The 15547-nt window shown below is 39.4% G+C and overlaps 1 protein-coding gene across 1 annotated transcript in view; it reads left to right on the top strand.

Annotated features, from left to right (window-relative positions):
* Positions 1-15547, top strand: part of LOC102826749 (chromosome unknown open reading frame, human C17orf85) — a 48121-nt gene that overhangs the window by 24884 nt on the left and 7690 nt on the right. The window contains exons 4-10 of the mRNA XM_006863272.1: positions 2452-2577; positions 6896-7024; positions 7256-7332; positions 8187-8295; positions 11255-11354; positions 11651-11754; positions 13891-14191. Coding sequence (XP_006863334.1) covers positions 2452-2577; positions 6896-7024; positions 7256-7332; positions 8187-8295; positions 11255-11354; positions 11651-11754; positions 13891-14191 — 946 coding nt within the window. The remainder of the gene's footprint in view (positions 1-2451; positions 2578-6895; positions 7025-7255; positions 7333-8186; positions 8296-11254; positions 11355-11650; positions 11755-13890; positions 14192-15547) is intronic.

The raw sequence follows: 15547 nt of genomic DNA, 5'->3' as shown, positions 1-15547 counted from the left end.
TAAAAGTTTTCAAACAACCATCCAAGGTACAATATTGGTCTCTATGGAAGAAGGGGTGTCAGGGTAGAAGGAGGATATGGAATGTAGGACTAATTGTCTTCCTGAATGGCTACCTCCTTTGCTATATAACACCAGGACTGGATGGTGCCCAGTTACCATTACTGAACATTTTGATCAAAGATTCTATAGAAGAATCATGATCAAAAGGGGAATAGAATTTCAAATTCTCTTGGAATCTAGACTTATGGAGCCCTGAAGATTAGATGAACCCCTAAAACTGTTGCCTTGAGATAATCATTAAACCGTAAACCAAAAATATCCCCTGAAATCGTAAAACCTAGTGATAGTTTGGCTTAACTAGTAAAAACAAATGTCTGTCTAGAGCATTATGTTCTTTTAAGGACTATATGGGATCAAAGATGACCGCCTAGGAAACCCATGAGGCACTCTAGTCTGTAAGGTCACCATGAGTCGGAACCAACTTGTGGCAACAGGTTTCCTGGGGAAGGTTCCTAGGCTTACAGGGTGAGTGCTATGTTGCGTTAGTAATGGACATTCCCACATTACCCTTCAGATTGGCTGTGCCTGGTCATCCTAGCAGCAGGCTCTGGCACCCATGCTACCAATACTTTATGCTAAAAGACATACATTTTTAGAAATCTGGTCACTTAAGTATGCTATCTTGTTTTAATGTGCATTTTCCTAATGGGTCATCAGTCAGCCATCTATTCATTTGTTTATTAGGCTCATATATTGCCTGCTCATATCCTTTGTGCATTTTTATTTTGGGTTGTTACCTTACTGATTTGTAGGATTTCTGTCTTCTAGTATTTTATTATATTTTATATATACAGGGGCAACTTGTTTTTGTTTGTTTTTTTTAATTGTGTGCATGTTTCCGGAGCAGATCATCAGTTACATTCATGTCTGTTGCAGTCGCCTCAGTGTAATGTGGCTTATCCCACGTCCTCCCTGTGTTTTTTGTTTCCGTTCCTCCTTTCTTCACCCTTCCGCATTTTGTCCTTAGGTCAGTGCTGCCCTCTTATCTCAGTGGTTGAACATTCAGTAGTACATTCCTCACTGGTGGGGTTGTTTCCCCTCTGTATCAATCGACTGCTTAATTGAAAATTGAGCCATGGGGTTGAGTTCAGTTTCAGAACTGTATGGTGACAAAGACTGGGGTTCCACCAGTCTCTATCTGACCAGTAAGGCTGGTCTTTTTATGATTTTGAGTTTTGTTCAACATTTTCACCCGCTTTATTCAGAGCCTTCCAATGGGATCCCTTTCAGAGCAGTTGGTAGTTGTAGCTGGGGACTATCTACTTCTTCTGGTGTCAGGGTCATGAAGGCTGATTTTCATGTGGTCCATTAGTCTTGATGTGGCACTGTAGGGTAGGCACTTAACTGCTAACCACGAGGTTGGTGGTTCAGGCCCACCAGTTGCTCCTCAGAAACCGTATAAAGGGTCGCTATGAGTCGGAACTGACTTGAAGATATTTAAATCAAATCAGTTTAGTCCATTGGACTAATTGTTTCTAGGTGTCTTCAGTTTTCATCACTTTTCTCCCCTCCAGTTAGGAAGAGATCAATAGCTGTACCTTAGATGGACACACTCATGAGCTTTTAAGATCTCAGTTGCTATTCACCAAAGGAGGATGTAGAACATTGTCTTTGTGGACTCTGTTTATGCCAGTTGACTAAGACTGTGGTCCTAAGCTCCCAGGCCTAGCAACTCATTCCCTTAAGGTGTTTGGTAGTGTCTAAGAAGTTTTCATCATTTTGTCCCCTGTATACCTCACCATTTTCATGGATGTTTTTACAGCAGGGTAAATACCCTGTACAAGTCTCTTCTGTCATACCTTTATATATTTGTGGGTATACTCTTATTTTCCCACCCATGCCTATTCATGTGTCTATCCACGCATCTACCCATAGATCATTGTTAATGCAGGATTGTGTATATAATGTCATTCTTTTCTGTTCTCTTTAACTCTTATGCTCTTCCTCGTGTCTTCCTCTGCCTTCATCATTCTTCTGATAACTTCCCTCTTATTAGATAGTCATCTTCAGAGTTATCTCGACTAGTGTGCATTTCTCTTTGCATACATTAAAACATTTTAGAATCAGCTGGTCAAGTTTAATGCATAATCCTGTTGAGTTTGTTATTGCTTTGAATATTACAAGTTAATTTGAGGAGCGGTAGGGCATATTTTCTCATTTGTTTCATCTTTCTCAACCTCTTCTGCCTGTTATGAATTAAATTGGTTAATGCTTTTGTTTTACAATAGAAATTAAAATTGTTTACTGTTAGATCTCATTTTCTTTTAGAATAATTGTTGTCTTTTTTAGCTTATTTCTTTTCTGAGCTCTTGGTACATGAACCGTTATAAAGGGGTACTAGTTGGCAGATGGAGAAAATCTAAAATCTTTTTTTGTGTTTTGTTTTTCTAGCAATTCCCAAAGTGAGGCTGGAGACAATCTATGTCTGTGGAGTAGATGAGATGAGCACTCAGGATATCTTTTCCTATTTTAAAGAGTACCCTCCAGCACACATTGAATGGCTGGATGATACCTCCTGTAAGTACCTCCACATTTTCTGTTGTTGTTTTTTAAACTTTTTATTGTGAATTGAGTGAAGGTATACAGAGCAGATCATCAGTTTTACATTCAACAAATCATATACTTTGTTTTGCTACATAGTTAATAATATTTACCTCTACTCACTTTAACTATTGCATTCCTCCCTGTGGCTCTGCTACCTTCAACTTCCCTCTGCCAGCCTCCCTCTTGTTGTATATTGCCTGCCCTGTCATCTATGTTAGTAACATGTGTTTACTCTCTAGCTCATGAATAATTTTCCCTCCCTCGCCACTACTCCATGACCATCATAGATGGTTTCTTTTATTAAGAAACCTTTTTTTTTTTTTTTTTAACTTTTTACATTAGCCTCATACAACGTTTGTCCTTTTCTGATTGACTAATTTCACTCAGCATCATGTCGTCCAGGTTCAACCATGTTGTAAGGTGTTTCACAGATTCATCATCATTCTTCAGTGTTTTATAGTATTCCACTGTATATATGTACCAAAGTTTGCTTAACCATCTATCTGTTGATGGGCATGTAGACGGTCTCCCATCTTTTTATGGAGACATATCTCTTGTAGATTTGATACATTAAACACTCAAGACTGAAGACCAGAAGAGTTGTGGGATGACATCAAGAACATCAGACATGAAGAAAGCAAAAGGTCATTAAGAAGACAAGAAAGAAAGAAAGAAAAGATAAAAATGGATGTCAGAAGAGACTCTGAAACTTGCTTTCCAGTGTAGAGATGCTAAAGCAAATGGAAGAAATTAAGCTGAACAGAAAATTTCAAAGATCAGCTCGAGAAAATAAAGCCAAATATTATAATAAAATGTGCAAAGATCTGGAATCAGAAAACCAAAATGGAAGAACATGCTCAGCATTTCTCAAGCTGGGGGAACTGAAGAAAAAAATCAACCCTCGACTTTCGTTATTGAAAGATTCTCTGGACAAATTATTGAGTGACGCAGAAAGTATCAAAAGAAGATGGAAGGAATATACAGAGTCACTGTACCAAAAGGAAATGGTTAATGTTGAGCTGTTTCAGGAGGTAGCATATGATCAAGAGCCAATGATACTCAGGGAGAAAGTCCAAGGTGCATTGAAGGAATTGGCAAAGAACAAGGCACCAGGAATCATTGGAATAAAAATTGAAATCTTTCAAGAAAGTGAGGCAGCACAGGAGGCACTCACTCATCTCTGCCAAGAAATTTGCAAGACAGCTATCTGGCTGACTGACTGGAAGAGATCCATATTTGTGCCCATTCCAAAGAGAGGTGACCCAACGGAATGTGGAAATCATTGGGCAATCTCTGATATCCCATGCAAGTAAAGTTTTACTAAAGGCAATACAGAAACGGCTGCAAGCATACACTGACTGAGAACGTTCAGAGGTTCAAGCTGGATTCAGAAGAGGCCATGGAATGAGGGATATCATTGCTGATATCCAGTGGATCTTGGCTGAAAGCAGAGAATATCAGAAATATGTTTTCCTGTGCTTTATTGACTGTGCAAAGGCTTTCAATTGTGAGGATCATGACAAACTATGGATAACACTGCGAAGTATGAATATTCTGTTGTGGGGTTGTTGTGAAAACAGTTGTTGGACCCAGAGAGGCGAAATCTATGGGGGCGCCTGGAATTCAAGGAGCTCACGAGGTAGTTGTGGAAGGCGTATGACAGCAGAGTTTGTGGCTCTAGATGGAGTTCCTATTGGCTTCAGTGTTATCTGTGTTCAGGGCACTCAGTCCAGAAGTAGTTCATGGGGGCCCTTGATGGATCTGGTTTCATTGTCTGTTAGTACCACAGAGACACTGGTTGTATTGTTACTGGTTAAATACTGGTCTGGAGCCAAATCCGCCTGAATCCAGGCACCAAAGCAACATAGCTGGCTCCACATCACACTGGTTTTGCTCCCAACCACCAGCAATGTCTTCGCTGGAGGTGGATGAGGGTGGGAGCTGGCCACACCTCTGGTCACCAGGGGAGCCTGGGGAAAAAGAAGAAATTGCAGCTTTTTTGTCACCCACACAAATCTGCTCTGCCAGACCTCCCTCCCCTGTCAAAGCTGCTCACAAGATGGCGGTGCCGCATCTGGCCAGCTGCTCACCAGTCAGTCTCCCTCTCTCACCATGCCTGCTCAGCGTCTCCTCCTAACAAGCACTCCAGCTACCTCACTAACCTTTCTTCTGAAGTTCAGGGTGCCAGAGTTTTCATCTGTGTCTTTTTTACTTTGGCTCTAGCATCTTTGTTGTATGGAGACCTGGTGTGGTGCTGTAGGATAAGCGCAGGACTGCAAAGTCGGTTTGAACCACAAGGTTGGCAGTTCAAACTCACCAGTTGCTCCTTGGAAACCCTATCCTGACTGGGTTGTGATAGGTCAGAACCGACTTGTTGGCATTTAACAACAACAGAAACAGTCTTTGGCCTAATCCACCATCTTGTCGAAAGTCCACATTTTCTGTTGAATATACTTTTGTTTGCTATTAAAAGAGCTTTTGTGGTCTAAGATGGTAAGGGATAGGGCCTTGGTCTGCACCTCACAGCTGTTCTTAACTCAGGAAAGCAAAAATTGCCCATCGATGGGAGAGTTTGTTTTAACCATTTTGCTTGCTTTTCCTCCATGGGCGTTTCAAGTCCAGACATAGTTGGTGATCAGGATTCCTGGCTCTTTGTACCGTGTACACGATTGAGCCCTCTTTAGTACCCAGAATTGCTCCAAAAGGGGTGGCTCCAACTGCACAGGCTTGGGGCTGCATTTTCAGAGGCATAGAATTAGTTGTTACAACTTATAATATAGCTATTCAAAGGATTGCCTCTATCTCAGTGTCTTTGACCTACTACTTGCCCAGAGCCCTCTGACACTGTATCAGACTGCTTCCCTCTGCCTGCTTTGAACTGTGTTTTTTGGAATTCCACTTGCCTGACCTAACTTGTAAACTGTCCAATTTGTGAGCTCACTGGAATTTTTAGCTTACCTCCCTACTTCCTTCCCCCTCTGATCTGACTTTGGGGACCACTGTCTTCTCATCCTGACTCACCTCTAGACTGGCTTTACCTTAACTGTTGGTGCTTGGGACTATCTATTAAAATAGGTACAGATGAAAAAGAATTAGTTAAATTAAAAATAGCTAGATAACCAGATGGAATCCTGGTGTGATACACTGGATAAGCACTGGACTTCTACCTAAGGTCAGCAGTTCAAACCCACTGCTGCTATTCATCAGTAACCCAGGGTTACTGTGAGTTGGGAGTGACTTAATAGCAATTAATTTAAAAACCAGGTAGGTGGTGGATCGAACTGGGCCCATGGGGTATTGGAGTTTGCTTACTAATGAGTTAAGTTATTAGAACTATAGCTATAGAGTATCAGAGAGGAGAGACTCTTAGAATTATCCGGTTCAACTACCTTATGGTGTCCATCAGAAATTGAGAAATGGAGAAGGGAATTTATTTTCCCAGGCTATGTGGCATATTAGTGACAGAAATGAGAGGCTTTAGATGTTTATTTCCCAAACTGAGATACCCAAACCCAAGACTAAACCCACCGCCATCAAATCAATTCCAATTCATCGCAACCCTGTCTAGGGTTTCCGAAACTGTAAATCTTGATGAGAGCAGACAGTTTCATCTTTCTCCTACAAAATAAATGCATATGAACTGCTGACCTTGCAGTTGACAATCATATACTTAGTCCCCAGCACCACCAGGACTCCTAAAACTGAGATACAGGAATAATAGGAAACTGAGAAATGCCCTTTTAAATAGAGTGAAACAGATTTCTTTCCTATAAAACTTCTCAAAGCATTTCTCTTGCTAAAACCTTAAGAGGCAAATTAAATTATTTGCTACAAAACCTCTCTTGTCTACCTCCCATGGATATGAGCCTCACTCGGCCTCACTAGAATGGGGGATTGTCATTTTGCATCTCCCTTTAAGGGGCAGTAGTATGAAGGATACTCCCGATTTGTTTGTCATTTACCATTATTATTAAGAGCTACTTACCCTTAACTTGGTATTCACTGTGTCCCAGGCAGAACCCTTTTCTTTATTGGATGCTTAATGATTATTTTGTGGAACCCCTTTGGGAATGCAGCTTGATGGTAATTTTAAGAGTGTTACTACTTACTTTCTATCCTTCCTTTCATTTGTTGATTTTTACGTTTACTGATGAGGCGGTAGCAGTGACTATGTACAGTTTGGATGGAATATAACTTTCTTTTTTTCTCTTTTAAACTGTGTATTGTGAATTGTGTGAAGCAGATCATCAGATTTCTGGAACATACCTTTTTATCATACATAATATTTTAGGTAATGTGGTTTGGCTGGATGAAGTGACAGCTGCACGAGCCCTTATCAATATGAGCTCTCTGCCAGCCCTGGATAAGATGCGAAGCAGGGATGCCAGTGAGGACAAGTCATCTGAGAAAAGTAAAAAAGGTAACTGACCACAAAGAAGGGAACTTTGGGCTGAAAGTTCTGCTCTTTACACAGTCTTGTCATAGGCCTTTGGGTTCCTGTGCAGAACACTATAAAGTGTTTCCTCACTAGTTAATTCTGAAATAAGCCATAGTGCTTGGGTCATCAGTAAATAGGAGGAGAAATTACTGGACTTTTAAAACTGTACTAGATGAAGTTAATGTTCTTCTTTTCCATCACACCTCGTTTCAGACAAGCAGGAAGACAGCTCAGATGATGAGGAGGCTGAAGAAGGAGAAGTTGAAGATGAGAACTCAAGTGATGTAGAGGTTAGTAAGGAGGCAGAGATCTGTGTAAGGTTTTAGTGTAAAAAATGCTTACTGTTTTAAAATTTAAAGCTTAAAAATTCGTTTTAAAATGTAAATTAATTCTCTTCTTCCTCTAGCTTTTACCATTAAACCTTCTGAGGGTTCACTTTCAGCTCGTGTTGCTGTAATGTTTTATCTGGAAATCTTAGAATAGTACCCACACTTCTGCTTAAAAGAAACTGGCTTTAAAATGTCAGTCAATCAATTACTGTATTTTGAATGATTAGCATATATTCAGTTTTCTATTATAATAATATTTATTGGGTGTGTACTATATACCAAAAGGAGCTCTGGTAGCATAGTGGTTACGAATGGGCTGCAAACTGCAAGGTCAGCAGTTCGAAATTACCAGCTGTTCCGCAGGAGAAAGATGAGGCTTTCTGCCCCCCATAAAGATTATAGTCTCTGAAACCCTGTACAGGGTCACTATGAGTCAGAACCGACTTCATGGCACATAACAACAACAACTATATACCAAATTCTGGGTCAGGCCAAAATCCTTGCCCTTTTGGAGCCTGTATTCTAGTGGGGGAGACAGACAATGCATAGATACACAGTTATATACTAATGTCAGGAAGTATTGAATACTTTGCAAAACAGTCAGTAGAAATGGGGTAGAAAATGATGGCGATTCTTTTAAGTAGTCAATGAAGACCCTGACTGAAAAAGTTGACAGAGGAACTAGTGCTGTAATGCTGGTGAGTATTTCTAAAGGCAGCACAGCTTTGTAATCAATGCTAGCTTTACTTCTGAATAAATACGATATTGACATTGACTTTGTAATTCTCATATTGAAAATCCTCTTTTTCCTGAAGTTGGACACGTTGTCTCAGGTAGAAGAAGAGTCTCTGTTAAGGAATGATCTTCGTCCAGCTAATAAGCTTGCTAAAGGAAACAGGTTATTCATGAGATTTGCTACAAAAGGTAAATTTGATATATGGCATTGGTTTTTATATTTCATCAGAATGATTGATTATTGCATGACATCCTTCTCCCAAAGCCTGTTATTTGCCTTTCAGCCAGTTGGCTTTTTTACTGATCTGTTTTGATTGATCACAGCAGGACCACCCTGGGCATTGCTAACTGTACCACTCAGCTCTAACGCCCGCCTCTTAGGGGAGGGGCTTTGTGTGTACACTGATATTTGGTGGGCATTAGAATTGTTTTAGTAATTTTTTGTGGGAGGGGGTATAAGAGGCATCTTTTAAAAGATCATGGGAAAATGGAAGGAATAGGTAATATAATTTTTCCATGAACTTTTTGGAAGCTCCCTCATTTTATACCTGTAGAAACTTGTGAGAGCAGCAGAAGGAACTCCTGTTCCGACCCTGAGTCACCAGTTGCTTCATTAGGCCTCACTTATTGTATCCTTCTCTTGTTCTCTGTGCGTGTGTGTGTGTGTGTGTGTGTCTGTGTGCGTGCACTTGTTTTTCAATAATTTGAGAGTTATTTGGAAACAGCCAGCCCTTTCAGCCCTAAATACTTCAATATGGATTTCTGAAGGACAAGGGCCTTCTCTTACACAGCACAGTTATCGAGTCAGGAAATACACATTAATTCACAGTTCATTTTCAGACTTCATTGGTTGTGACTAAAATGCCCTTTATACTCCCCACCCCAACTCTCGGATCTGCTCCAAAATTGAGCATCAAGTTTGTCATGTCTGTGTAGTCTCCCTGAAGCTGGACCTAGCCCTGTGCCTGCCTTAGTTTTTCTCAACTGAGGGAGGCATTTATGTAGAATAAGCTCATTGTTTTATAGATTGCCTCTCAATTTAGGAATGTTTCATCCTAATTAAATTCAGGTTAGGCCTTTTGGGCACGAGTACCCCAGAAGTGGTGTTTGGACTATGGTGTGGTGCCATAGAGTGAAGCACTGGGCTGCAAGGCCAGTTTGAACTACAAGGTCGGTGGTTCACACTCACCACCACTCCTTGATACAATAAAGAAGGGCACCCTATTTAGACAGGGTGGCTAGGAGATGAACCGACTTAACAACATCATCATCAGGAGGCATAGGGTATTTATTTATCCCATTACTGGAGATATTTGCTTTTATCACTTGTTAAGGTAATGATAGCCAGGTTTCTCCACTGTAAAGTTACTATTTCCCCTTCTGTAATTAAAAGAAATGTGTGGGGAGATACTTTGAGATTATGGAGCTATTTATTGCTCATTAGACTTTCACCCAAAACTGTTAGTATCCGTTGATGATTATCTAATGCCATCATTTTTTTTATATGTTTATAAGTTGGCAATCTGCTGTAAGGAAGAGGTTTTCTTTTTTTATCTATTTACCTATTTATGTTTGTTTACACTCACTGATTCTTCTTTTATTCAGTGGGTGTTTTCGAAACTGTCACTGTTTTGATTCACAAATTGTCTGATTTTGCCCAGAGCATAACCCTTTTTAGCTGAGTTTTATTTTGCTGCTTATTTATTGTGGTAAAAATGTAGATAAAATGTGTGCCAATTTGACAATAGCAACATGTAAGATTATATGGGACTCTTCAGGAGCAGTGGATTTATCTTAATGGGGAGGAACAACTCAGAAGAGGTAGATTGAATGGTTAGACAACTCTAAGAATGTAATCAGTGACCCTGAATTAATCCATGTAGAATCTGGAATTGGTACAGGGTTATTCTGTGTATATGCTCAACAACAACAAAAAATGAAAATTAAATTTTTTAAAATTGCCAATTAAGCATTCTTTGTATGCATAATTCAGTGATGTTGGTTACATTTATCATGTACAACCATAAGTTTCCAGATTATTCTGCCATTAGCAGAAATTCAGTGCCCTTTCCACCTCCCTCCTACCTCTGGTAGCCACTAGTAAACATCAATCTCTGTACATTTGCCTATTTCATGTAAGTGGGATCATAACCATATGTGTCCATTTGTGACTGACTTCACTCAGCATAATATTTTCAAGATTCAGCCATGTTGTGTAAACTGTATTCCCACGATCCTTTGAGCACTGTCTCACTTTATGGCACAGCAAAACATTTGTTTTTTCCAGTCTCAATTTGTCTGTTCTCTGCTCCTGACCTGGAGTCAGCCATTTTGCCAAGGAGCTGATGGGCATTCTTTTTTTCTTTTTGTAGGGTGCACATAATAGTTTGCATTCCACATTTGCCCATAGCATTGGATGCATTTTTACAGTGGCATCTGTCCTTTGTAGTCAGAAAGTTTGAGGAGCTGTCAAAAGCCTTTATATAATTGCATTTAATGAAAATAGCTGTGATCGTTGACTTCTTTTCCTCCAGTATATTAAATGGTGGTAAGGCTTTTGACATATGAGTTTGTTTCTGCATTTGGTCATCTGAGTAGCTGCTGAGTGCATTCTAGATGTGTGGTATCATGCTATTTGCTTTAAGTCTTTTCAGAGAACAACCCAATAAACTGGAAGAAATGATTTATCAAATATACGGCATATGTATGACCTATTTCTTGAACTCTGATTCTGTATTATTGGAGTGTTTTTCAGAAATGAACAGTCATCTTTCAAGGGTTAGCAAAAATGCTCCCTCTTCCAGAAAGCCTTTTGATCCCTGAACACCTGTAAAAACGGAGCCTCTCTTAGGCTTTTTGGACTCTTGCCATTTGCATTGTTTATTTTTGGTGCATTTCTCTCCTTCAGTCAGCCTCCTAACAGCAGCTTAGGCTCATTCATTCAGTACGCCGTCTCACCTCCTCCACGCTGCATTGCCACGGTGCGCACTCAGAGTGAATGTGTATAGTGCAGCTTTCCTTTTGGCAGATCTGATCCCAGCTATGGAAAACATACCCTCATTTTTTAATTTTTGGTCTTCTTTTAAACCTTCAACATTGTCTTCACACCCACATAAAATCCTAGATAACTGTTGTAATTAATTTTTAGATGACAAAAAGGAACTTGGAGCAGCCAGAAGAAGTCAGTATTACATGAAATATGGGAATCCAAATTATGGAGGCATGAAAGGAATTCTTAGCAATTCTTGGTGAGTCCAAAACCTTCAAGTAAATAGGGTCGCATAGTATTTAAACTTTCCTCAATCCTTCAGTGGTGTTCTGCACTGCAATTTGAAAAACACTTGCAGACTTGAAAGAAAACAAGAGGAAAGAATTCAAGATACTTCAGTGTGTGGTAAATTGTGTGGGAATTGTGAGTTTCCACTTCACTTAGAATATCTCTCAGTACATAATATTGCATCAGTGTGTGGTTGAGATGAATTAGTGGATTTCAAGATCCTTCCTGCTGGTTTTTGATTATGTGCTTATTTTGGCAATGTTGCAGGAAGCGAAGATATCATTCCCGTCGCATTCAGCGGGATGTGATCAAGAAGAGAGCCCTGATTGGGGATGACGTTGGCTTGACATCCTATAAACACCGACATTCCGGTAGTTGCCTGCTCAGCTCTTGGGTAGACACATGTTTGGCTCCCGAACTCATATATTTATTCTTAATACAGTCTTTTAAGGTTCCAAACTTTATCATCCTATCTTCCTTGCCCTCACCCTCTGCCAACATATAGGAAAGTAAGTCAAATCACAATTAATTTTAAATTGCCCATACAAAGAAGTCAAATGGTTTTATAAAAACAGTTCTAACAAAAAAGCTCAACTATGAGATCAGGGAAAATTATAATAAAACTTTTCTTAGGAGCCTAACTAATTTTTCTACTATTAATTTTAAAAGTTGCATGAAACCATTCTCTTTTTAAGTTATTTTATCAGAAGAGTTGAGTTGATTATTCCTTTGTTTGGTAATAAAAATCAGGTTCCCTGGTTTAGTGTTTTGCAGTTACTGATTTGGCCAGATGAATGCTGCAGAAAAGTGGGTATCATGACGTTGGTTTCAGTTTCTTTTTGTTGATGTGTTTATTGTGAAAGGACCCTGTTACGTTATATTAAGATTTGGGTTTTTATTTTGAACCTAATTTATAGAATCTTCTACAGTGCTTTGTAGAACTAGCCATATCTGCATACAAACACAGGCTAACATGTATACACATCATTGTAATGAGGACAATGAGAGGTGATGTCTATAAATTTTTTTTAATGTGTATTCCAAAATGATATATTTAAGAGCTATATCTTAGTAACATGAGATACTGTTTAAAATAAGAAAAGGTATACCTCAAGGTTGTATACTTTCACCATGTTTGTATACTTTCACCAGTCTGTGCTGAGCAAATAATCATGAAGCTGGACTGTACAAAGAACACAGCATCAAGATTAGAATAAGAGTAACTTAACCTGTAGTATGCAGACAATACAACCTTATTTGCTAAAAGGCAAGAGGACTGAAGCACTTAATGAATTCAAAAAGACTACAGCCTGCAGTATAGATTATCACACCTCAACATAAAGAGAACAAAAGTCTTTATAACTGGACTAGTAATCAACATTAGGATTAAGGGGAGAAAGAAAATGCAATTATCAAATGATTTCATTTTACTTGGAACCACAGTCAACAGTCAAGAAATTAACGTATTGTGTTGGGCAGATCTGCTGCAAAAGATCTCTTTAACGTTAAAAAGCAAAGATGTCACTTTTAAGAGTAAGGTGCACCTGATCCAGCCCATGGCATTTTTAGTTGCCTCATGCTTGTCGAAACGGGACAGTAAGGAAGATCAGTGCATAGATGCATTTGTATTATGGTGTTGGTAAAGAATATTGAATATGCCATGGACTGTCAGACAAACGAAAAGTATAGTACAGTCAGAATGCTCCATAGAAGCGAGGATGATGGTGAGACTTTGTCTCACATACTTGTACATATTATCAGGAGGGACTATTCCTTGGAGAATGGCATTATGCTTGGTAAAGTAGAACGTCAGTGAAAAAGGAGAAGACCCTCAGTGAATTGGATTGACAATGGCTGCATTAATGGGCCCAAACATAGCAACGATTGTGGGGATGGCACAGGACCGGGCACCACTGTGGGGATGGCACAGGACCGGGCACCACTGTGGGGATGGCACAGGACCGGGCACCATTGTAGTCTGTAAATGCTTGCTGTGACTCAGAATTGTCTCCAGGACACCTAACAAAAACAACAATATTAACAATCCACCAACTTTCTATTACTCAGGTATACCCTTCCAGTTTGTTACTTTAATTTCCTCATATAATCTTTATGTTCATGTTAAAGAAATTAAGAAATAAATTATCCCTAATTCTCACACCCTAATATAACAACTGATTTTATTTTACATTTTTCCCATTTGTCCATTTTCATGCTAAATATTATAATTGCTGTGAACATTTATTATTCTATTTTGTTGAATGAATTTAAAGTTATTTTAGGTGACTATTAACCTTACGCTGCTAGACCACACTTAACCTAGTCATTTTCCTGTTGTCGGTTGTCAGAATTATATTCAGATTGACACTGTTATGTGAGACTCATTGCTTCAGTTAAATCTCAGGCATGGGAACAACATCTTTAAAAAAGATGACCAGCTTAGAATAGAAGCTCATAGTTGTTGGTTTTAGTGCTTTTCCTAATGGATTTTGGTTAAACTTCTTCAGGACTAGTGAATGTTCCTGAGGAACCCATTGAAGAAGAGGAGGAAGAGGAGGAAGAGGAAGAGGAGGAAGACCAGGACATGGATGCAGACGACAGGGTGGTTGTAGAATACCATGAGGAGCTTCCAGCTGTCAAGCCGGCCCGTGAGCGGAGCACATCTAGGCGGTCCAGTGCCAGTAACTCCGACTCAGATGAGATGGACTATGATCTAGAACTGAAAATGATTTCTACTCCTTCACCAAAGAGAAGCAGGAAAATGACTATGTATGCTGATGAAGTAGAATCTCAGTTGAAAAGTATTAGGTAAAAGTATTTTCCTTTTTATTTAATTGGAGTCCTGGTGTGGCACTTTAGGATAAGCACTGGACTACTCACTGCAAGGTTGGCGCTTCAAATCTACCAGCCTCTCCTTGGAACCCTCTATAGGGCCATTATGAGTCAGAATTGACTTGCTGGCACTTAACAATAACAGCTTTTCATTTGATTAAAATACTAGTTATTAATCTTATTCCTTTCAACTTTATGATCACTTTGATCTATTTCAATTTCAGTCCTTTGTAGGAGTTGAATAAAAGCCTCCAATTTTTCCTCTAAATTTGCAAGCAGTGCATCATTATAAAAACTACAGGCAATATGGAGAGTGAAAATGACCTGTGTCCCAGCCTCACCTGAGATAACAATGGTTGGTAGTTGGGTGAAGACTATTCAGCTATTTTTATGCATATAGAAAACACATGAAGGAATTGTAGGGATATTTGTACAAACTGAGATTGTGCTATTTATGTTGTTTTGCAGTGTGCTGCTTCCATTTAGTATTTGGTGAATGTTATTTTTTTCTACTCTGTGATCGTACGGTGCTTTAGTTAGCCAGGGCTTTTTTGATGGAAATTTAGGTTTGTCATTTGTTACTATTATGCTAACTAGATAAATTCTGGAGGTCCAGTTATTCTACAGAGCAGTATTGTTGTTGTTGTTCTTGTTGGGTGCCATAGAGTCGGTACCAACTCATGGGAACCCTGTGCACAACAGAATGAAACACTGTCCGGTCCTGGGCCAACCTCACAGTTGTTGCCACATTTGAGCCATTGATGCTGCCACTTTGCCAGTCCATATCGTTGGGGGTCTTCCTCTTTTTCTCTGACCCTCCACCTTACCAAACATGATATCCTTCTCCAGTGACTGGTCCCTCCTGACAATAAGTGTGAAGTATGAGAGATGAAGTTTGGTCATCCTGGCCTCAAAGGAGCACTCGGGCTGCACTTTTTCCAACACAGATCTGTTTGTTCTTCTGGCAGCCCATGGTACTTTCAGTCTTCTCTTTCAACACCACAGCTCAAAAGCATCAGTTCTTCTATGATCTTCCTTATTCACTGTCCAGCTTTTGTATACATGTTAGGTTATTGAAAATACCATGGCTTGGATCAGGCGCACCTTTGTTTATAAATGTAATGAGAATCGGTAAACATCCTCCAGGCGCATACTCACCAATCTTTCTAATCTTTTTTAATTTCACAGATGAAAACTGTAACATTTATTTATTTATTTTTAATGTTTTATTGTGGATTATATGGTAGTTTACATGAGAGAACTTTAGTTTTACATTCATTCCATCATATAGCATCTCATTGCCATGGTTCCAATCCCCTCCATGCATCATCA

This window comes from Chrysochloris asiatica, unplaced genomic scaffold (assembly GCF_000296735.1).
Source record: "Chrysochloris asiatica unplaced genomic scaffold, ChrAsi1.0 scaffold00054, whole genome shotgun sequence".
Lineage (NCBI taxonomy): Eukaryota > Metazoa > Chordata > Mammalia > Afrosoricida > Chrysochloridae > Chrysochloris > Chrysochloris asiatica.
The sequence above is the reverse complement of the archived record's forward strand: the minus strand, read 5'-3'. Positions and strand labels throughout refer to the sequence as shown.